Source organism: Melospiza melodia, chromosome 5 (genome assembly GCF_035770615.1).
Source record: "Melospiza melodia melodia isolate bMelMel2 chromosome 5, bMelMel2.pri, whole genome shotgun sequence".
NCBI classification, from domain to species: domain Eukaryota; kingdom Metazoa; phylum Chordata; class Aves; order Passeriformes; family Passerellidae; genus Melospiza; species Melospiza melodia.
In genome coordinates this window covers 43563031-43587092 of record NC_086198.1, presented here as the reverse complement: position 1 = coordinate 43587092, position 24062 = coordinate 43563031, and the positions used below count along the sequence as shown (strand labels likewise).

The 24062-nt window shown below is 44.2% G+C and overlaps 1 protein-coding gene across 5 annotated transcripts in view; it reads left to right on the top strand.

Moving 5' to 3' along the window:
- Positions 1-24062, top strand: part of LOC134418637 (bifunctional heparan sulfate N-deacetylase/N-sulfotransferase 4-like) — a 104622-nt gene that overhangs the window by 7307 nt on the left and 73253 nt on the right. For 4 of the 5 annotated variants that reach the window (XM_063157206.1, XM_063157205.1, XM_063157203.1 and 1 more), the window contains exon 2: positions 6244-7481. In XM_063157206.1, coding sequence (XP_063013276.1) covers positions 6501-7481 — 981 coding nt within the window. In that variant the 5' untranslated portion in view covers positions 6244-6500. Of the gene's footprint in view, positions 1-6243; positions 7482-14131; positions 14272-18767; positions 19299-20771; positions 21415-24062 lie in introns of those variants that run through there. The other variant, XM_063157202.1, reaches the window with a different exon arrangement.

Sequence of the window (24062 nt, the reverse complement as noted above, 5' to 3'; positions counted from 1 at the left end):
AATCATAAAGACCAAATACTTCAGCTTCTAACAGGCTGTTCCAGAGTCTGGGAATGTATCTCTTTTTTTTTGTAAAAGTAAAGTTTTAGTAATAACCCATAAACCTGTAATCCTTGGTAAATTGTCAAAATCAATATAGAAAATATGCAGCTACTTGGTTCTAATAGACCATAAGAAAGGCTTTTAGCAATTTTTTTTTTTTTTTAAGTCTTAGCTTTTCTACCCGTTCAGGCAACACGTACAGAGTTTGGCTATTACATTGATTGACTTTTAGGAGTCCTAGTTAGGCAGCCATTCTACTGCACAAATGTTGTGTCTCAGCTGAGTTCACAGCACAAATCATTCTGTTGGAACTGGAGAGCTAATTGACAGCCTTAGGAAAGGGGAAAACACTACCAGAATAGATGGACTCTATTAAAACATCTGATAGAGCATCTCACAAAAGTTTTATTTGAAGAGTTAAATGAATTCAAATTGGCTTCCATTGGAGCATTAAACTATGAATTGAAAAGTGATGAAGAGCCATTAACCAAGCGAGATAAGGAGATTTGCTGCATCAAGTCAGGGAAATGTTTTGTGGGCTGCCTCAGAGCACCGTGCAAAGTCTGTTTATATTCACCTCCATTCCCCTGGGCTGGGGCACTGAAAGCATGGTGATTCCACTTGCCCTCTCCAGTAATCCCACCAGGAAAGCAAAGCAAGGACTCAATCCTGCAGGGCACACACTTCTGTGACTGCAGCCCCAACTCCCTGCCCTGACATTTTGGTTCTGTCATCGTGGCTTTGGCACTAAGCTGCTGCCCTTCAGATCATCTCTCAACACCACCTTCTCAGCCTTTTGCTGTCCTACACACACCAAGAAACAGCTGCTGAAGGCCATTATGCAAGGGGCTGCTGTTTCCAGCTCAGCCACGGGGTGTCTGAGTGACCTTGGAAAAGCCAGGCTTGATCCCTTTAATGCTGTTTAGCTTTTTGAATTTTTGGTGAGTTACTGGTGAGAAGTGGTGGACCTTAACACCATCAGTCACGATAGAGAGACACATTTATTAGAAACTGCATTGAGAAGGTATATTTAAAATAATCATTAAATTAAGTCTGCCCTGAGAGTTAAGCTGTTTTGCCTGTGACATCAAAATATCATGTGTATTGTGATAATTGTGGTATCACCACACAACATCTGGAGCTGCTCAGATGGTGAATGTGGTCACTAACACTTATCTGTTGTGATGATCACTAGAGCTGCTCTGTCATGAAACAGGAAATACATGTATAGGTTCTCTCTTCATGCATGGCTCTCCTCAGACTATACCTTAATTACTGATTGCTGGGAGCTTCCACTCCTGACACTCTAGAGAGAGCACGAGTCAGAAATTCCTGAGAAAATGTTGCAACTACTCATTATGTTCAGAAGTACCAATGCATTAGAGACCCATAAATGGTGCCATTTGGAGGAAGCCTCACTGAAACATCCCAGATGGGATATTTATGGAATTTCTGGGTGGTCCAAATGACCGTGGGACTGCTGGAAGTTAATGGGTCACAAGAAGGAAGTGGTGAGGCTGAACATCAGGCAACATTCACCACAAGGGTGGTCTGGCTAAGTCTTAAAACACATTTCTACAAGGAGCTAAGCCACATGAAATGTCACATTTAGGCTGGGGAACCAAAGGATGTGCACAGGTGTGAGAAGATCCCTATGGGCAAAACTCATCTGCAAATCACCCTCCAACCACTGCTCCACCAGGGAGCCTTCTCACCACCTTCTGAAATCATCTGGAAAAGCTCAAAGTCAAAGAGAAATAGAAGTCAGAAGGGTCAAACAGCTCCCTTCCAAGTATTGTTTCATGCTAAAAATCACACCAGCTTTCATCAAGTGCACCAGTTGAGGTATTTCAAACTCTTTGCTTTATATTCATTGATTATTGACTTCACCCTCTGGCATCATTTAGCTTTCTGAAATCATACAAGATTATATGTACAATATAGACTTGATCAAACGGCTGAAAATACTGAAAAAATGGGTGTTCAACTTACACATGATTATGCATATAAAAGAAACAAAAGAGGTGAAAGTACTGAGCAGCCTCTCCACTCAAAAATAATAAAATAGAAGTCAGAAGCTCTCCAGCCCTTATCAGCTCAGAAGCTGGCCTTATGCTAGGTAAAAAGAGTTTTCTAATACTTTGTGATGAGCTATGAGAAGCTGGTATTGAGACCTCTCTCATCAAAGCCACATTTACAAACATAAAACACATTGCAGCTTAGTAAGTTTGAAAAAGAAATTACTTTCAAAGAGGATGTAAGCTTTGTGAGCTCAGCCAAAAAATCTCCTGGAAACTTTTCTGAGGGAAAGAAAAGAAAAATGCTCTTTTTCTCCTTCCTCAGCGAACAGAAACCCTGAATTTTTGCAAATGGTCACCGGGAGTCATTTATCACTCAAATCAGGCTGCTTGTTTCTGTAATGAATGAGGAGTCTCATGCAAGGAGCAGCAAGGCAGCTGTCATAATTCATTGGGCTGGCAGTAAATGACAGGAGTCATACAAGCTTAGAAAGAAAAGAAGGAAAGGCTTTACATTAGGTTTTTAGCCTAAAGGGAAGTTTTATATATAGACAATAAAGACATTCTGACTTCTGATTTATGACAGAATAAGGAAGGGGAAGCTCTGGTCTGCCTCCAGGTGAATTGCTCCCAGCAGTGCACTGTGGTGCAGACAGGAGATTGGGAATGGCCACAGTGCTGTGGAACAACCAGGGTCCTGCTCTGCTGGGCAGTGCCAGCACTGCCACGCTCTGAACCCACTGCAGATGTCAAGCCCATTAGCTCCATCCTCAGGGTGAGCCAGCACAGCTGATGGCTTCATATCAATATTTCTACTTCCCACAAGCTCAAGGAGCTCAGAGATCCTCTGCCTACCACAATCAGAGGCAAGAGGAGCTCCCCCAGCCCACACACACACACACACAAAGTGTGCTGGCTCAGGCACCGAGCCCTGGGTGAAGCTGTCCCCATGGGAGCTGGCCCATGAGAAGCCAGCCTGAATTCCTGCTGCACAGCTACCACATGGCATTACCAGGGGGCTGCTTCTCCTGGCTGTCGTGCCATCAGTTTTAAATAGTCAAATCCAAATCTCCCATCAAATCATCTTCAGAAGTAGCACACTTTAGTCATCCATCAAACGCCTTTCTGCGGGCAAGCAGGAAGTGTTATTTAGCAAGGAGGCAGCAATTTTTAAACCTCCATTTTTCTTCAGCTGCCTGAATTAAAGAAAAATTAGAGTCCCTGCAGATGTGTCTGACATCACAACAGAGCTGTACTGCAGCATTCTGCTCTTGCTGGCCCAAGGCCCCACATGGAGGAAATCAGCTCAATGGACAAGACCTACTGAAGGACCAACCCTGGATGAGTGCAGCCTTGATTCCTCAACCAAATGCGCTCAGCTTTGGCCTTTACCTCTCTGAAGAGTCAGTGAGTGCTCATCAGTGACCACAGGAGCACAGGACCTCAAATACCAGTTACCAAGAAGCTCCATAAGTAATACTAATTATGAAGTATGGCCTATTTTCATGTTGCTCAAATACATCTAGCACAGGAACTCTACGAAGATAGTTGAATTCTGGAGTGAATGCAAAGCTGTTGAACTTAAAGGAGGAGAGTTTCAAAGCATAAATGGCACTTAACTTCCAATTATGCCTTGGAGAAAGTTCCACTAATGGCTAATTTAGCTGATTTATTTTCATAACCTTTAATTACTTCACACCATTTTTTTTATTTACAGTTCAACAGAGCAGTTGAAAAACAATGGGCAGACTAAAAAAGGTCCTCTCCAATGCCAGGTTTCCTTATGCAAGTTTAAATTCTTTATCAATTTTAGGTAATTATGCATCTCAATAAGTGGGAATACTCGCACTTAATTACAACGTCTACATACAACAGATAGTAGCTAATATGAAATCTGATTATTCATATTTTGTCTCAATGAGATTTTACCAGTGTTATTGGGAGGAAATAATTAGGGATGAAGACCATACTTTTGTTTTGACTAGTATAAAGTCAGGGGCTTCTCCTGTTTTAGTAACACAAGCTATAATATTGGCGAAGTTGATTGTTTTGACAGCTTGCAATACCAGTACCCAGGAGATCCAGCAGGGCCAAATACTGAAGAAAAACTGTGCCATTTTAGGTCTTCTCACAAGCTATTCCCTTGTGTCACAAGTGGAGGCTGAAACATTTGCAAACCATCCAGGGTGATCCAGCGGCACATTTTTTCGAGGAGAACTCCTGCCTTTTATTTAATTTTAAGCATCTGAGTCTTAATTAAGGTGTTTTACGTGCCCTGGGGATTTGCGACGCCTTCTGGCGGGAGCGTGGCCGGGGGCAGGGCAGTGTGCTGCGGAGCGAGGGGAGAGCCGGTGCTGCCTCGCAAAAGCAAGAAGCGATTGCCCTCTAGTGCCCAAAGCAAGCCGAGGATGCACAGCCCGGGGAGCGGGAGTTCAAGATTCTTTCCCAGTCACCTGCCTGTCTGGTGCTGACCGAACAGGCTTTTTGCAGTCAGCTCTTTGCTGGGGGGACACATGACCCAGCCCTGGAGGCTGCCCCTCCCACGGAGAGCAGGAGTCCTGATCTGATAAAGTCCTGAGGGAGTCCTCAATGCCACCCAAACTCCAGCACCATCTTGCAGAGGATGCTTCACTTGATCCGGTGTTATCTTTTGAAGGAATCTTAATTGGAGGTTTAATAAGAAGTGAAATCCCAGCAGGCAGACAATTGTAGAACAAGGGAAGCACCAAAGCAGGGCAAATGCTTTTAAGATCATCAGGTTGACTTCAATTTCCTAACGGTACCTGTGATTCGTCTTACATTTGTTCTCTCACACATAAGAAATGAGTAAATGCATAAAACGTTTCCTATTTCCCTACCTCACTCCCCTCTTGGCCAGTTATGTGACAGAGCAGGGTCACTACTGGAACAGCCCAGAATCCAGGGGTCTCAATATCTCCTTCCAAACTTCCAACTGAGGAAGGTAAATCAGATAAGAGCTTCAACCCACCAGCGTCACAAATGGTCTCAGAAAACAAACTCCTTCTTTCTAAATGCTTCTTACAAGCATTTTCCAGTTTTAGGTGCAAACCTTAAGATGAATGAATAGTTTTCAGAACACAAGTCAAAAATGTAATCTGAGTTAATGGAAGAGGACACATCAACTTGGAAGGATCTGCCTGGAAAAAGCATTTCTTCCCAGCAGTTCCAAAATAGTTCATTGTTTACTGTCTCACATTGTTCCAATAAACAAACAATATCAATAATTCACAAAGATGTTAATTCCTGCTTAAATTCATAGAGTAGCAAAGGCTATTTATTTAGTTAGCTTTAACTGCCTCTGAATCAGGGGTTTATTGTTACCAGTGGCAATTTCTCATGAACTTAGGCAGAACTGCCAGGAATTGCACAAGGGCTTCAGAGCAATGAGGTTTAAGCACCCTGTCCTTGATGCGTACAGGAACAGACCAGAGGCTGAGGGCTTCAGCCAGAGGTGCCATGGACCAGCACACACACCACCTACTTGCCCACCCAGCACTAAAACAGCTTCCTTGAGGTACTTCTCCTTCTACACAGCACCTCCCACTGATCGCTGAGGGAGGCAGAGCCAAGCACAGCTGTACCCCACATTAGTAGCAGCCTGCTCATTCATTTGGAAAATCCCCACAGAATCTTTATAGTTCCTAAACCGGACCATGAACTCTGATTGCTCTAAGAGCAGAATGGAAACTGGAGAGAAAGCCCTACAAATCTCTCCTCAAACTCCTGTCATATCTTTCACTTTGGTAACATTAGTTTTTCAACCCAACACAGAATTTATACCTTATGCAGTTTGAATTTGATGCAGAATATGGTCCCAGATTTAACAAATATTCACTTGGTCCAAACGTTGCCCCTAAAATCTTCCATTGTTCCATCTGCAATAGTAACGACACATTTTAGATAAGACAAGCAGATAAGGAGATGCACATCCTCAACTAGTTTTCTTCAGAGTTCATTTCTGTATCCTAAGAACACGGGGGAGCTGTTTAATGCAGTTTATCTTAATGCACCAAGAAAGCAAGTGACACTGAGTGCTCCTTGAACTACTCAGAACTTCCCTCTTTACTCACATTACCAGTATCAATCACTGGCCTTTTTAATGTGTGGTTTTAATTGCTTTATGGATTTTTTTTACTTACTCTTCTTTTACTTCTTGTTGCAGATAATGTTAAGAGTCCTCTTCATTGATTATTGGCAGCTGCTGCTCTGTGAGAAAACCTCTTCCAATTTGTCTTTCCCGATCCTTTGACTTCCCGCTCTGACAGCCTTACAGCCTCCCCAAACGCCTCATAAATGCACTGCAATGGTCACATGAACACCTCGGAAAGGGAACTTCTGCAACTCCTCATTCCCATGGCACATTAGGAGGAGCACCTGGAAGAGTGCTAAGTCCAGCAGGAACTGGAAGCCCTGCCAAAGATGAATCTCATCTGGAAGCTCCACAGAAGCTTCCGAATGCTGGTCATTCTCCTGGCCACCTTCTGCTTGGCAAGTATTGTCGTCTCCGCCTATTTCCTCTACACTAGCTACAAGCAGGAAATGGCCCTCGTGGAAACCACTGGGCAAGCAGAGTGCGAGGACCTCAAACTTCTGCCCTACAGGTCTGTGGAGCTGAGAACACCTAAGCCAATTGATCCCTCTAGGACTGATCCCACCGTGCTCCTGTTCATGGAAAGCCAGTACTCCCAGCTGGGGCAAGACATCGTAGCCATCCTCGAGTCCAGCAAGTTTCAGTACCACATGGTCATTGCACCAGCCAAGGAGGACATTCCCCCTCTCACAGACAACGGGAGAGGGAAGTACACCATCGTTATATACGAGAATATTTTAAAGTATGTGTCCATGGACTCGTGGAATAGAGAGCTTCTGGAAAAATACTGTGTGGAATACAGTGCTAGCATAATTGGTTTTCATAAAGCCAACGAGAACAGCTCCCCCAGCAGCAGGCTGAAAGGGCTGCCCTTGCAGCTGTACAACAACGTGGCCCTGCGAGACTGCGTGGTGAACCCTCGCTCGCCCCTGCTGCGCATCACCAAAGCGCCCAGGCTGGAGCAGGGACCCCTGCCCGGCCAGGACTGGACGGTGTTCCAGTTCAACCACTCCACCTACCAGCCCGTGCTGCTGGGCGAGCTGCAGCCTGCCAGGCCCACCCCGGCCTCGCTGCCCCGCGCCGCTCTCCATGCGACCGTCATCCAGGACCTGGGCCTGCACGATGGCATCCAGAGAGTCCTCTTTGGGAACAACCTGACCTTCTGGCTCCACAAGCTCATCTTCATCGACGCCATCTCCTTCCTGTCGGGGAAGAAGCTGACGCTCTCCTTGGAGAGGTACATTCTGGTGGACATCGACGACATCTTCGTGGGGAAGGAGGGGACGAGGATGAACGTCAACGATGTGAAGGTAAGGCAAGAACTGGGGGATACCATCCCAGACACGGGTGCATGCTAATAGGAGTTTAAAAGGAGGCAAAGCTTGTACAAGCTGAGCAGCCCTTTTTCCTGGTAAGGGCTGGAAGTGCACAAGTGCAGCCAGCAGATGCATAAACCACAGCCTGAGATGAAAAGGCATTTTTCCCACAAACATACAGAGATGCACTTATGGATGTGTCTACGTAGGGGCATACACATGTTGCACATACATAATATCTTCTAGAGGTCTGTTCTGTATTATTTCTCTCACTATTGCTGTCAAGTAGCCAGAACACTACAAGACGGTTGCCTTTTTAAACCTCACCATCACTGCATTTAAAAAAAACAAAGAGCAAAAGGAAAAAAAGAGCCTGAAGAAGTCACAGCCCCAGCATGACTCCTAAGAGTTATCAGGATAATTCTCATTACAGACTAGCAGGTAAGCATTTAAAGTTACCAGTGACAGGGTGGAAGCACATCATGCACTTGAGCAAGTGACATAACCATCTGACAGAGTGAAAGGCCCACAGACTACACACTGGGGGCTCTTCCACACTTATTTTCCTGATTTGTTGTATCCAGGGACACCATTAAATTTGGTCAGAGTAATTCTCAAAGATGTGTGCAGCTCGGAAAGAATAGACAGAGCTCAACAGCAAGACAGTTATTTCTTGTAATTTTCCACATGTGGGAATCATAGAGACTGATTGAATCCCTAAGCATGCAATATCACAATCCGCAGCATTTATTCTGGAGGGTTTTTCCTGTAAATACCCAATGCTTTCAGGAACAATAAGCAAGCCTTTTGTTTTCAAAAGCACATTTCTATTTCATTTCTAAACCCTTACTTCCATTTCTACAATTTCTATGTTCCTCAGCCTCCTCTCCAGACCTTTGGGGTAGCCAAACACCCAGCAAGAGCAGTAGTCACATACAATTGAAACAATTTTGCACATCAGAACAGCCATTAGCCACATCAGGTGTATGAATGCTCATCAGGGCTGATTCTGAGCACCAAGCACTCGGAGTGCCTGGTGCCTTTGAGATCTGAGCACTGTGCATCAAGTGCTTTCTCTCTGGAAATACATGGGGAAATGCTCTGAGCAAGGGCTCGTACACAAGAGGAAACTCACTCCAAAGGCACTTGTGAAACAAGTTTTTCAGCAATAGCTTCCTGCCTGCACCTTTTTGAGAGCACCTTTCTGATGTGGTTTGCTGCGCTAAGGAAGCCTTAATGTTACTGTCCCACAGCAGTTCAAGAGCCCCCACTGCCAGCAGAGCAGTGTCCACACAGGGACACTTGGAGATTCAGAGCTGAGCTCTCACTGGAATCACCTCATTATGCAGGAAAAAACCCAAGTCACCCCCATTACTGTCCAGCAGTCAACAACATTGCCAGGCAAACCTTTCCAGCTGTGCTTGGCACAGCAGCCACACTTCTGCACTCGTTATAGGAGACACGGCAGAAAACTCCACATCCAGGGGCTGCAGTAAGAGCTGGATGCTGTTAAAAGCATTCAGAATTATATTTATGTGCTGCTTGCCTTTATCCATCTGAAAACCAACCAGTCCACGCTGCTGAACAACTAAACAATAACAAGGAAAAACATCTGCCTGGGATTCAGACATTTTTAATTTTTTTTCAAAGCAATGCATGGTGAGCCTTCTTTCATTCATTATGTTCGAGTCAGGGTACAAAGGGAAGTTTTCATTTTCCCCACATTTCTCAATGTCAAATTAGCAGCCCACCTTCCTCACAAAAACACCAGAAATGCCACTCATAGGATAAATCCCCTCCTCACCTCACACAAGTAATCACACCACAAACACTAACCACAAGGAGAAATCTCCTGCAGGCACAAGCTCAGAACGAACCTTCCCCTCAAACTCTCTTTTGGGGACAATAAAATGTTTATCTCCCATTTTTAGGTGAATGTTTCACACATAAATCCACCCTGCAGCTTGAGCACCCACAGATACTCTGTCCTCAACATTATGGATTTCATTTCAAACCTGGCAGAGGTTTGTTCCTCAGGGTAACTCACAAACACTTGCTACACAAATCAGTCTGCTCCTACAGACTGGACATTCCCAGCATCCATTAACCCACAGAAGAGAATCCTGTTAATGAGCATAACACTGAAAGCAGAGTGCACTTTGGTTAGTTTACAGAAAAGGGTAATTACAGCCAGTTAGAGAACAATCTCCCAAGTCACTGGGGAAGGAGGCAATTAAGAACCAGCAGACCTGCCTTCACCCTGTAAGGCACAGCAGCTTTGCTTGAAAGGCAAAAATAACTACTTAGGAGGCTGATATTTCAGTGATGGCAAAGCCTTGCCCTGCCTTTGGGAGGAGGGGCTGTGGCTGCTCACAGAGAGCAGAGATTTAGGGACTCTCCGCTAGGCTCTCTAAAGGTGCCATGCCCACCCAAACCCCTCAGGAATGCTTTAATACCCAGCCAGTCCCTTGATAGCAATATTGGCATGTAACAGTAATCAAACAAGTCAACCTGTGCCTGTGTAATGACTTCCTGCAACCCAAATGTTCCTATTCCCTCACAAAGCCATTTGTCAATTAGGTGCCTCAGGGAGATAAACATATATATAGACACACACACACACACTTTTATTAAGGGTGGCATCAGCTACAGAAACAGAGATTAGAGAACAGGGTTATTATGGGCTCTGTTTACCACAGAAGATCTCCTAGTCCCTGGTGTTGAAGAAGTTGTGCAAGGTCATGTCTGGCTAAGTAATTAACAGGAACTCAGCAGAGCCACAGAAAGCTGTTTTTCCAAGCTTTGTGGAGTTCTATCTTGAGCCTAGTGAGCCTCTGCAACTGAATTTCTCCCTTTCCTGCCTGCCAATACATTATCTCAGTGCTTGATTTTCAAAGGCAAAAGAATTCTCCAGTTAGTTTGCAGAAACAGTGAATTTGTGTTCTTGTAAATGATACTGGGTCCCAGCCACATGAGTCCAGTATCACTGGCATCAGTGATTTGGCAAAAAACCCTTGGAAAAGTCTTTTTATGCTGTCTCTGGGAAAAAAAACACAAAGCTTTCACCCTTAAAGATTGCTTTTAACTGAGCACAAAGAGGGCTGCATTTCCCAAACAAGGAGTAAGAGCTTGCTGAAGTATTGCTATTTTTCCTGTTGCCATAGTATGAGCCAGTACAATATTTACTCACCCAGGAAGAGCTCCATGCAGCCACCAGGGTTTTCCAGCACCTTTCACAAATACACCCTCTATTGTTAACTCAAAAGCCCTGCAAGAACTCAGTGCAAGCTAAGGCATTTACCCTTCAACAAATAAAACAAAAAAAACCTACTCCAAATGAAACAAAAAGCTTTAGCTTTTCACTTGATACCCTCCTCTCAGCCCCAGGATTTAGACTGCAACAAACCTCCTTCTGGGTGGAGTCAGAACCATCTAGTCCCCTCTCTTATCCCACTCTCCCAGCTGGAGCTGATGAGATAATCGAGGAGAAATTGCCTGTCCCAGTGTTTTGCAGAGAAAAGAAGAAACCTCACAACTTTATAAAAGTTGTAAAGCCCGGTATGCTTTCATTACAAGGTGCGCCGGACACAAGTCCCCCAACAAGGCATGCGTACCTCTGAAGACCTCGGGTCTTCTTTTATCCCCCTTCCAAATGCATATGCATACAGTTTCACAATAAGTTCATACATATTCATTCTGCGTGACATTTAGCACCAGTTCTTCTTTATCAAAGGAATTTCTAAGTCGGGGCCAAATTGACCTTGTGGTCTTTTCTGTTTTTCTTTCTCTGTCTCCTTGCTGTCTCGGCATGCAAGTTTTTCCTTCAACTTTGGCCTTTTCACCTTTCTTAGACACTTCACCTAATTCAGAATGGATCTTTACTCTGTCTCATTCCCCCCTTTCCTAGGAAATAAGTAAATTCTTTTACTTAATGAAAACCCTCACGACAATAAGTGTCTTTTAACGCTTCACCATGTACGTTTGACAAAGAGGTTAGTATAGCTATTTGTTGTAGCATTCTCCAGTTCCAAATTAACAATATAATAGATAATCCTAAGCTTATCCCAACTAATATTAGTAAAACTACAATGGGGTGGCACAACCTATTAAAGATTCCATTCGCAGTTGGTGACCACCCAAAGATCACATCCCACCAGTGATGATCCATATTTTGTTTTGTTCTTTGTAGAACTCTAGTTATCTCCTTTGTATCATGTTGGACAGTAATTAAGGTTTCCTTTCCGCTTCCTTGGATTCCTTTCAAGCCTTCCAATAGGTCTTGGTGCTTAATTACTTGTTTTACCAATGTAAGGTTGATCCCACTAGGGGTAGGTGGTAGTCTGTGATACATTGTGTAATTGGCTTAAATCAGCTGGTGGGATGTTACTGGTACTAAATACGAAAAATCACACCCAATAATCTTAACACAATTACAAATACAGAGATTAGAATGGTTTCTACTAGACAGAATAACATCATTGCTATCAATTTGTACAGCAGCACAGGCAGTTCTCAAGCATACACCCTTTTCCAGTATATACAAGCACAGTTTTCTGGTCAGTGACTGGATGCATTTCAAAGTGACGAATACTCTGCTCAGTGTCCAAACACACATCCTGAGCATTAATAGTATTGCTTTCACAAATGAATCCCATCTGTTCTCTAGTAATGCAGGATTCCAAGTTTACTGTCTGCCACTTTCCATTCATCTTTCATGCCCACACTCTATGTTCTGAAGGATAGAGTATTGTTTTTTCATGGTTTAATCCTAGAGCAACAATGGGATGGATAACATAAATAGTGGCATTATGTATGGTAAGCACAAAGGCAGTTGCCACATTAGAAACAGGATCATAGGTGAAATTCACCATAGTCCACCAAGATTGAAACTTCCTTTTAAAATCAATTGCCTTATCCCACACAATTTCTTGAATTTCAGCTGGAAAATTACCTTCACCCCTTTCCCATATGATCAGAGCTGCTGTTGCTTGTATCCATAACTGTGCTTGTATACAACTGAAAGCTAAAGACACATTATCTTGAACTATACTTAGTGCTTCTACTATCAACTTGTGGTCTTGGTCCCTGGCCTTTTCATACTTCCTTACTTTGGCAGTACTTTTGAAATCTGTCACTGGCTAGTTTCTAATGCCAATAGAGATTACTATAAAGGCTGCTTCAATTTTGTTAGGCTACCTGCTGCAGTGGCCAGTTTATTCACCAGTATTTCTGAATCAATTCCATTTAAAACTCCTAATCTTGTCCCCAATATGCCAGTTAGATGTTTGTTATGGGGAACAGGAACTGCTTTCTGTCCATGACCATCCCTCCCTGCCAGAGGGATGTGCTGGGCTCACATTGCAAATTCAGACACACTTCACAAGTGTATCTGACAGAGGTTTAAGTCATATTTGAGGCAGATGTTTGTTCTGAAATGTAGAGACCCCAGGGAATCTCCTTCCCCCTCCAGAGCACCTGATTTCCCAGATGTGAGGCAAGCAGGAATGTCTCTCCTGGTCTACGAAACCTCACCCACCTTGCCCTTAGCTTCAGGTCCAAGCCTCAAGTAAATAATGAAGGGGAAGTCTGAGAGAAGAGCCTAAATTCATTGCAGTGCCTCAGAAGAAACTGGGATCAGGTTTCTGCTACTTGAAACACTCAGCACAAAAGTGATGCTCAAAATCCTACAGCCTGCTGCTGAGCTCTGAGGGGGGGGTCTCTCTCTCTACCTCTTTTAAGCAGAATCCAACCACCTCAGACTGGGACAATCACTGATCCAGATCTCAGTAGGAAAAGGGATAGCTATAAATAAAGAAAATCACCTCCCTTGCTTGGGTTAATTCACCACCTGCAGTTCAGCACCCTTAACCAGCCATTGCCTGAGTGTTCAGCCCACCAGCTTGGAAAATGACTTAAGGAGCTGTTGTTCAGTCACATTCTTTACTACGTTAGGTTCAAGCTTGGAGTTTGGGTAGAGTCTGAACTAGTATGGGGTGTATAAGGCCCTGCTGCGGTAAAAAGTGCAGTGTCCACTTTGAATTCAAATGAAAGTCTGATAGTAATTTGAGCTCAAAGGCAGGTCACTTCTACAGGCTGTATCAAGGTGAAATTACACCAACAGTCTGATTCACTTAGGTTATCATGTTGGAAAAGAAATGAAATTTAGCAAAATATTTAATTATAGTGAGTTGTGTGTGAACTGGTTTGTTAAAAAGCAGTTTTGTAGCCGTTGAAAAGTGTGTTGAGTTTTGTGTGTAACCTAGCAGGTAGTCTTAGGGATTTAATAAATAATTAAACTAGTGCAAGAAAGTAAGAATGCTAACCTGTCTAGAGGCAGCATACAATGCTCTTAGAATAAGATAAGCAGAGGATTAATGATCTTGTTTGTGAACCAAGGAATGTATCACAAGGGGTCTGTGACCAGGCAAGGGGAACGGGGAACTGTTTCTTGGAGGCTAGGCAAGGGGAACGGGGAAACTGTTCCTTGGAGACTTTGTTGTGAATCGCATGTATAAGAGGGAAGCACCCATACATGAATTTGGGGGCTCGGACTTTGGGACGTGAGTCCCCCAGTTCCCCGGGCCCTTAATAAAGCACCCACAAAACTTATCTGAGTTTTGTGTCATTTATCAATCGGGCAACAGTTTTCTGGCGACCGCGGCAGGACTCCGAGGGCTGCTGGGGCGGTTCGCGTCCCGATCCACTCCAAGCCGGCACCGAGCACTTCTCGGGGAGTCATCGGTCGTGCCCGACCCCCTGCGCCTGTCGGACAAACTGCATTAAGGTAAGCCCGAAGGTGCTTTATATTGGAAAAAAAAGGTGATAATTGAATTTGGATTTGGTGGTTGGTAAAAAAAAAGCCTAGGCTCCGGCCATAAGACGTCTAAGGACGCAGGACCGGAACTCGCCTCCTGTTTGTTTTAGGGAAGGACGGCGAGAAGGTATATTGGTTTAAGGTATATTGGTTTATTGGGATTAATAGTGGAATTAAAGGTTGTAATATGATGTCTTTTAAAACTTTTAAAACCTTAGTGCAAGCCAATGGTAAAATACCTGGAAATACACCATTAGGTTGTATATTGAAACGGTGGAAAAGTGAAGGGTATTATCAAGAATTGGATAAAAGTAAAATGATAGATTATTGTAATCATTGGTGGCCTGAATATGAGATTGGGGAAGCGGGATGGCCGGTGAATGGTACACTGGAATTGGGGATAATGGAATCTTTGATGCAATTTTTAAGGAGGAATGAGAAATGGGATGAAATACCATATTTGGATTTATTTTTCGTTTTATATCGGAAAGAGGAATGGCAAAAGGAATGTGGTATTTTGGTTTTAGAAGTGAATGATGAAAGTGAGTGTGTGGGATGTAAAGAAAGAAAGGAGCGTAATTTGTATCCTTCAATCGAGGAAGATTTGTCTTATTGTATAGCACCTCCAAGGGTTCCGGTTGCTCCTAATGTGCCCCCTGCTCCCCCTGCGGATATAGCTATAAAAACGGGATCTAGTGAGAGTGATAGTGATGGTGGTGATGGTGAAAAGAATGAGAGTGTTAAAAGAACTTCGTTAGCAGGGCGGACTCGCAAGGGAAGGAAGGGGCAGAAGGGGCCACATTAATTGCGCCATTGAGGGAAGCTGTGGGACCACAGGGAGAAAGGATACTTATAAAGGTGCCTTTCTCCCCCGGGGATTTGGTAATATGGAAGCAATCAGCGGGGAGTTATCGGGAGGATCCTGAAAGGGTGGCAAGGGTGGTTAAAATGGTAATAAAGACTCAGAATCCGACTGGAATGATTTACAGGTATTATTAGATACTATAACATGGGGAGGTTGGATCCAAACCAGTGTGCGTTTTGCCGACAATTGGGACACTGGAAAAATGAATGCCTGGTTAGAGGAGGTATGGGCATGGGAAACATGGGATTAAGGACAGCCCCAATGGGAAATGCCCCTGTGGGAGGATTCACGGGAGGACCAGCAGAAGTCGCTCAAGCACTAGTTTTGGGAAACTATCAGAATCAAAGCTGACTAGAAAAGGATTTAAGGGTAGTTTTAGAAATAGATGGAAAGGATCAAGAATTTATGGTAGACACTGGAGCTACTTATTCTGTACTCAATAGACGATTGGGACCTTTGAGTGACACAAAGGTACAGGTGGTGGGGGCAACAGGGAAGCTAGAGGAACAACCATTTTTACAACCTTTAAATCTTAGGTTTGGGGGGAAGGAATTAGATCACCAATTTTTGTATATGCCAAACTGCCCCACACCCCTTCTTGGCAGAGATCTGTTGTCCCGACTTAATGTGAAAATAATATTTGAAGGGGGAAGGGTGAAATTGGAAATACCTGAGGAACAAATAGCAGGCATTTTTGTGATCAAGGAAGTGGATGCCTCTCCTATTCCAGAAGAAATTGAGCAGGCTGTAGTACCCTGGGTATGGGAGTCAGGGGTCCCCGGAAAATCTAAAGCTGCGCAGCCAGTAAAGGTGGAACTAAAGGAAGGGGCCCGACCAGTGAGGATAAAGCAATACCCCTTGAAGCTTGAGGCAAGGAGGGGAGTAGCCCCGTTAATTAAACAATTTTTGGTTCAAGGAATATTACAGGAATGTGAATCGGAGTATAATACTCCAATTTTTCCAGTAAAGAAACCTAATGGTAAGTACCGTTTGGTACAGGACTTAAGGGCTATTAATGAAATAGTGAAAGACATACATCCAGTTGTTGCTAATCCTTATACTTTGTTAACATCTGTATCAGAGGAGTTTAAATGGTTCTCAGTGATTGACCTTAAAGATGCCTTCTTCTGCATCCCACTGACAATAGAGAGTAGGAAATATTTTGCCTTCAAGTGGGAGAGTCCTGATTTTGGGAGAAAGAAGCAGCTTATGTGGACGAGACTCCCACAGGGATTTAAATGCTCCCCTACTATTTTTGGAAACCAACTGGCCAAGGAGCTGGAGGAATGGAAGATAACCCAGGTAACAATATCCCCATCCTTGTATGTAGTCCTGCAGTACGTGGACGACATTTTTCTGGCTACTAAGGAAAGGGAAATGTGTGTGGAATTAACAATTAAATTACTCAACATGCTTGGCCAAGCAGGGTATCGGGTTTCTAAGGAAAAAGCTCAATTGGTCAAAAATAGCGTTATTTACCTCGGTTGTGAGATCACACAAGGGCAGAGAAGTTTGGGAGTAAACTGAATAGAGGCAATATGTGCAATTCCTTTGCCTCGTAACCATCAGGAATTGAGATCTTTTCTAGGAATGGTGGGATGGTGTCGACTGTGGATCATAAATTTCGGTCTCCTAGCCAAGCCACTATATGAGGCCTTGAAGCAGCATCGGTTGGAGTGGACGACACAGCAAAAGAAGGCCTTCCAGGAACTGAAGCAGGCACTAAAGGAGGCCCCAGCCCTAGGACTCCCTGACCTGACCAAGGAATTCCAGTTGTTCGTGAATGAGAGGCAAAAACTGGCATTGGGGGTCCTCACCCAGAAGGTGGGATCCTGGAAGAGGCCAGTGGGATACTTCTCTAAACAACTGGATTCGGTAAGTTCCGGGTGGCCCTCATGTTTACGAGCCGTGGCGGCAACAATAATTCTTATTCAAGAGGCCCGGAAATTGACTTTGGGGGCAAAAATGAAAGTGTTTGTTCCCCATATGGTCATGGCCGTTTTGGAGCAAAAGGGGGGTCACTGGCTATCATCCAGTCAAATGTTGCAATACCAGGCCATCCTGAGAGAACAGGATGATATTGAAATAAGGACTACTAATCATGTTAATCCAGCAGAGTTTTTACGCAGTGACCAGGAAGCTGGGGGACTGGTGCATGATTGCGTAGAGGTAATTGAACAAGTATATGCCAGCAGACCCAACCTAAAGGATGAACCATTGGAAGAACCTGAATGGGAACTATACACTGATGGATCCAGTTTTGTCGAGAATGGGACTCGCTATGCCGGGTATGCAGTGGTAACATTGGATCGGGTAATAGAGGCAAAGGCTTTGTTACCTGGAACTTCGGCCCAGAAGGCAGAGGTGATTGGACTCACCAGAGCCCTGTATTTGAGCAAGGACAAAGGGTCAATATCTGGACAGATTCTAAATATGCCTTTGGTGTGGTTCATGTACATGGGGCGTTATGGAAGGAAAGGGGGCTTTTGAATTCACAGGGAACCAACATCAAGCACCGGGAAGAAGTGCTACAGCTACTGGATGCGGTACACAGTCCCAAAGCAGTTGCAGTAATGCATGTTAGAGGACATCAGACTGTGGAAGGAGACGTTTACAGAGGAAATCGATTTGCTGATGTTACAGCTCGGCAAGTGGCACGGGAAGTATGGACTCAAATGGCATTGGTACCGGTAAGAACAAATCCGGCTACCCCATACCTGAATCAGGAGCCCAAATATTCAATAGAAGATGGAAAACTAATAAACTTGCTAGGGGCACAGAAGAATCAACTTGGGTGGTACGTTACACCAATGGGACAAATAGTGGTACCTACCCGCATAATGAAATTTATTTTGGAATCAGAACATAATAAATGTCATTGGGGGGCAGAAGTATTGGTAAAATTTTTGAAGAATGAGATAATCTCTAATCAGATGTTAACAATGGCAAAAAGAGTTAATGCAATGTGCCCAGTATGTTTGAAAAATAATCCAGTAGTTAGGAGACAAATACAAATGGGAAAGTTGCAAGTCGGGCCACAACCAGGAGATTACTGGCAAGTTGATTTTTCTGAATTGCCTAGGGCACAGGGATACAGATACTTGTTAGTGTACGTATGTACGTTCTCAGGGTGGCCGGAAGCTTTTCCATGTAGAACTAATCAGGCTAAGGAGGTGGTAAAAACCTTGTTAAAAGAAATAATACCAAGATTTGGAGTACCTTTAGGATTGTCATCAGATAGGGGTCCACATTTTATAGCCGGGGTAGTGCAGGAATTAGCTCGAATGTTAGATATAACCTGGAATTTGCATACCCCCTGGAGACCTCAGTCTAGTGGGCAGGTGGAAAGGATGAATCAAACCCTGAAAGGACAAATCAAAAAGATTTGCCAGGAAGCTAAACTGCACTGGCCTCAAGCTTTGCCTTTGGCCCTACTCAGGATTCGAATTAAACCAAGGGAAAAGGTAGGCGTAAGTCCACATGAGATATTATATGGCAAACCATATCATGCAACTGTATTAAAAGGGGAGGTACATGTGAGTGGGGACCAGGCGATTGCAGAGTATGTTATGTCACTTAATAAGATCTTGAATTCTTTAAGAAATACGTTACAGTGGAATAGACCGCTCACGCTGGAGAATTCTGTCCACGACATCCAGCCTGGGGACCCGGTGTACGTCAAGAAGTGGATCACGGATCCGCTACGGGAATCATGGAGCGGACCCCACCAGGTGATGATGACGACCTACACGGCGGTGAAGGTCCAGGGGATGGATGCTTGGATCCATTACACCAGGGTAAAGAAGGCACCGTTCCAGTGGGAAACCCAGATAGTGTCTCCAACCCGGATGATCTTCCGCGCAAAGCCGCCTTCTTAATTATATTACTGCTAGTGATCATGAGACTAGTACCCGTTCAAGGGTCTACTCTAGTACAGGTTGAAGAAACAAAGGTTACAGTCATGGAAGGGATGGATGTTCAATTAACTTGTGTTATCTTTGACAGCCAGAAAGTTGAGGCCGGTGAAGTTATTGCAATATGGCAACGGGGGGCTGAAAGAAGCCGAGGCAAGATAGGAGTCGGTTGGGATCAGGATAAACAACAAGGAAACACGGTACTGAATCTTACCAAGGTAACCACAAACGATACGGGAGAATATACATGTTTGGTCAAAATACGGGATAGTTTTGATTACAAAAGAGTGAGTATGAGGGTTTTGCCATGGACAGGGGATCGTGCTGAAAACATAAAGGTTAATCCAGTATCAATGGCAGTGGACATGTGGGATGGGCCACCTCTCAGAATAAATTGTTCCTTCCTAGTAAGATCAAGATATCAAAGGAACCTTTGGGTCAAATGGTGGAAGCAAAATAGGGAACTGACCTGGGACAGAATAGAGGACGGGACCAATTGGTGGGGAAAGGAAGACAAAGGTTGTGGGTGGTGGAGTGTCACTAATCCTAGAATAGGAAATGCATGGTGGAGGCATGACAGAATGATGTTATCCTTACAGAGACATGGTAGGAGTAGACGGGAGGTTAATGATACAATAGAACGAAATCCCAACAAAATGAGATGAGTTGTCAGAATGTCACACAGAATTTTGACACCTGGAATAGTTGGAAGACATTATGGGGACCTAGTGTTTTGGAACACTATAATTACCTTGGGGAAGTACAATGGTGCATCCAATGGTCAGGAGTAAAGAATCAGTCACATTATAGGGCCCTTATCACGTCTACATCTTCCCGAGAGTTCAGACCGCAGAAAGAGGATTGGAATTGTACTGAGGTTTTTACATGTGATACACTGGAAGACCGAATCGGATTGGTACCGGTGAAAATGGCATTAAAGTGGGGATGCGAGTGTAGGGGGTATGATCACACGGTTAGCAGAGAGTCCATGGATGGGCCTATAGATTGCAGATATACTACTGTGCATAGCCCTGGAAATCTAGTCTGGGTGTTGGGACACGGACAGTGGACCACACATTTACCTCTAGATGGATCAGTAACACAAATCACCCTAGGGGTTCCCACATTGTGTCCATACTGGAAACAGAATAGATCCAAAGGAAAGGACTCAGAAAGAGGGAAGAATCCCTAGAGGAGCAGTGGCATGAACCTGGCTCAGGAGTGCAATTTGGATGGATATTGGAGTCATTATTCCCTCCGGTAGCGACATATCGAAACAGGGAAACGCTCAACAATTTGTTAGGACAGACAGAAAGGTTGGCAGCAGCTACTAAGAAGGGATTTAAAGATCTAAATTTGCAATTGCAAGCTACATCAAGAATGACCCTACAAAACAGAATGGCATTGGATTTGCTACTGTTAAAGGAACATGGAGTTTGTGGTTACCTGAGTAGGAGAATAGATCATTGCTGTGTACACATTCCAAATGTTACACTTGAAGTTGAGAAAGATATTTCTCAACTGGCAGAAGTGGAAACAAAAACCAAGGAAATTGAAAGGGAAGCACAGCATAATTGGATAGGAGCAGTATTTGATTCTTTGGGGCTTCACCTGTCTGGCTGGATTACGTCTGCTATACAGTATGTACTAATGTTTTTAGTATTTCTAGTGACTATATGGATTGTATATAGATGTCTCTTAGGTGTGATCGAAAAGGAAAAGAGGCGATCTCTCCGGTTGCTGAAGGCGATGACCCGTGGGCGGCAGAATGAAGAACATTCCCCACCTCGTTATGAAGATGTTACTGTCAATACTGTTGATTGAGCATCCTTGCAGCAGGACTGAAGGATCCTCAAAAGGGGGGAAATGTTGGAAAAGAAATGAAATTTAGCAAAATATTTAATTATAGTGAGTTGTGTGTGAACTGGTTTGTTAAAAAGCAGTTTTGTAGCCGTTGAAAAGTGTGTTGAGTTTTGTGTGTAACCTAGCAGGTAGTCTTAGGGATTTAATAAATAATTAAACTAGTGCAAGAAAGTAAGAATGCTAACCTGTCTAGAGGCAGCATACAATGCTCTTAGAATAAGATAAGCAGAGGATTAATGATCTTGTTTGTGAACCAAGGAATGTATCACAAGGGGTCTGTGACCAGGCAAGGGGAACGGGGAACTGTTTCTTGGAGGCTAGGCAAGGGGAACGGGGAAAATGTTCCTTGGAGACTTTGTTGTGAATCGCATGTATAAGAGGGAAGCACCCATACGTGAATTTGGGGGCTCGGACTTTGGGACGTGAGTCCCCCAGTTCCCCGGGCCCTTAATAAAGCACCCACAAAACTTATCTGAGTTTTGTGTCATTTATCAATCGGGCAACAATCACAGACTTCCTGGTGTTCATATACACCGGGGGAGGTTCAGACACTGGTTTCTCATAAGCTACCCTATTGATGACCTGGCACCCTACTTTGATTTCTTCTCCTCTGATTCCTTGAAGTGTCCACAGTTCCTGTTCCTGCCATTCTTGCTCCTCATATACCTGATTCTCATGGATTACTACAGTAGATATGTTTAAATCTTTTATCTCAGAAGGTTTTCCTATGGATCCAGTATACTGATTAAATGCCAGGGACCAAGGCCATTCAGCATTGCTTTGAATAGAGGTACTCTCAAGTTCTAAAACTTCAGTTATGATTACACACAAAACAATTCTACAAACTAAAATATGAGCTACTCCCGACCGCAATGTACTCATTTTGCCCAAGTAAATTTTAATCTCAGTTCATTGTCTCCTGGTGTCACTTCTCAAGGGGTTTCTGGGCCTTCTTCACCCGAGAGTGATGAATCCAGGCGTCCTGCTCCTTGATTTTGATTGCAGTGAAGGTGGTGAGAAGTACTTGCAGTGGTCTCTCCCACTGTGGTTCCGAAATCTTCTCTGTAAGAAACTTAACATATACATCATCCCCAGGCTATCTAACTCCCTGCTCTGAGTTCCAGCCACATGTACTCTGAGCTGGTTGCTTAATGCCACCATGTAGGTGGACATTCTGGACATTCCCTTTGCATTCTATATGGTCTTCTATAAGGCATTCCAAAAGGACTCAGCATTCCTTTAGCTCAAGGTTTAGTTTGAATTTGCAATATTGCTAGTGGAAGAGCTTGGGCTAGGGTAGATTAACTTCTTGCCCCAGTCTTATTCATTCTCTCCACCTGGCCACTTGATTGGGGGTGATATGGGGTGTGAAGTTCCTAATCTGTGCCCAGATGGCTACTAATCTGTTGCACTATTTTGGAAATGAAATGTGATTCTTTATCTGAGGATATTGTGGCTGGAACTCTGAAGCGTGGTATTATTTCTTGTAAAAATAATCTGGTCACCTCTTGAGCTTTGACAGTTCTGGTGGGGAATGTTTCTGGCCACTCTGAAAATGTATCTATCAATACCAGTAAATACTGATAACCCCCTTTCCTTGGGAGTTCTGAAAAGTTAATTTGCCACTGCTGTACAGGCCCATGGCCTCTCCCAGTCTGACCGAGTTTTGGCTGGGGCGTATTTTGGGGTTAGTCTGGAGGCAAGGATCACATTGTCAGCTTACCTGAGTGATAGTGGCATATAAATTCCTGACAACGATACAACGATTGTTTCAATCAGATGTGTGTTCTAGAAAGCCTGTGGAAATTACTGCTTCAAAGTCAACACTTCATTTCAATGCACTCTGTATCACTCGCAGCCTTGGTCATTTTGAGAAAGGAGCCACACTCTATAAAAGGCTTTTAAGTAGTTAGGCCCTAGTGTGTTTTCTAGTGCCCTTCCTTCACTAGTAACCATGAAAATGGGAAGGGATTCCTAGCTCTCTTTCAATGGTAGCCCACCCCTTGCAGTTGTACGTCTCTTTTGGTTAGTATTATTGTATTATGGCTTACCTTCGAGGAAAATCTGTACCTCACCCTTTGCTGCTTTCTTTGCCTCTCCATCCGCCAGCTCATTTCTTTCCTCCAATTTTAAGCTCACTCTCTAGTGTGCCTTAATATGCCTTTTCAGGTAGCTGAACCGCTTCCAGCAGCTGGATTGTCTCTTCTTTCCCTGTGAGGTCAGCAGTCCCCTCTCTTTCCAGATGGCTCCATGTGCATGTATGACTCCAAATGCATTCCTTGGGTCTGTGTAGATGGTTATTCTCCTCCCTTTTGCCCTTTCCAGGGCATGGGTCAGGGCAATTATCTCAGCCTTCTGCGCAGAGGTACCTGTTGGTAAGGGTCCAGACTCGATTACCTCTCTGCAGGTAGTCACCATGAACTTTGCAATGTCGCTTTCCTGTCAGTGAACCAGGTCTCTGCATCGTCCGGAGGAGTGTCCCTTAAGTCTGGGCGGTGGGAGTAGGTAGCTTCGGTGGTCTCTAGGCAACTATGGTGTCCACTGGGAAAAGAAGCTGGGTTGACAATATTAGTCACCACTATCTCTACATCGTCTTGCTCTACCATGATGGCCTGGCATTTCAGAAACCTCTGTGGTGAGAGCCAGTGGCCACCCTTTACTTCCAGTGCTGCGGACACTGTGTGGGACACTAGCACAGTCATTTTTGTCCCAGGGTAAACTTGCATGCCTCTTGAATATTCAGCACGACTGCTGCTACAGCTCTGAGGCAACCTGGCCATCCTTTGGCTGTTGCATCTAGTTGCTTAGAGAAGTAAGCAACTGCCCTTCAGTATGGGCCCAAGTCCTGAGCCAGTATTCCCTGGGCAATTCCTTGCGTGGGAAAAATAGAAAGAATGGTTTACTTACATCTGGAAGTTTCAAAGCTGGAGCCGACATGAGGGCACTCTCTAGCTGGCGAAAGGCCCATGTGGTGTCTTGTGTCCACTGGAGATCTCTATTTCCATTGGCAATAAGAGCATAGAGGGGTCTGGTGAGCAGTCCATAATTATAAACCCACAGCTGGCACTACCCTGTCATGCCTAAGAAGGTTCTGAGTTCTTTCGTTGTCTGGGGTTTCA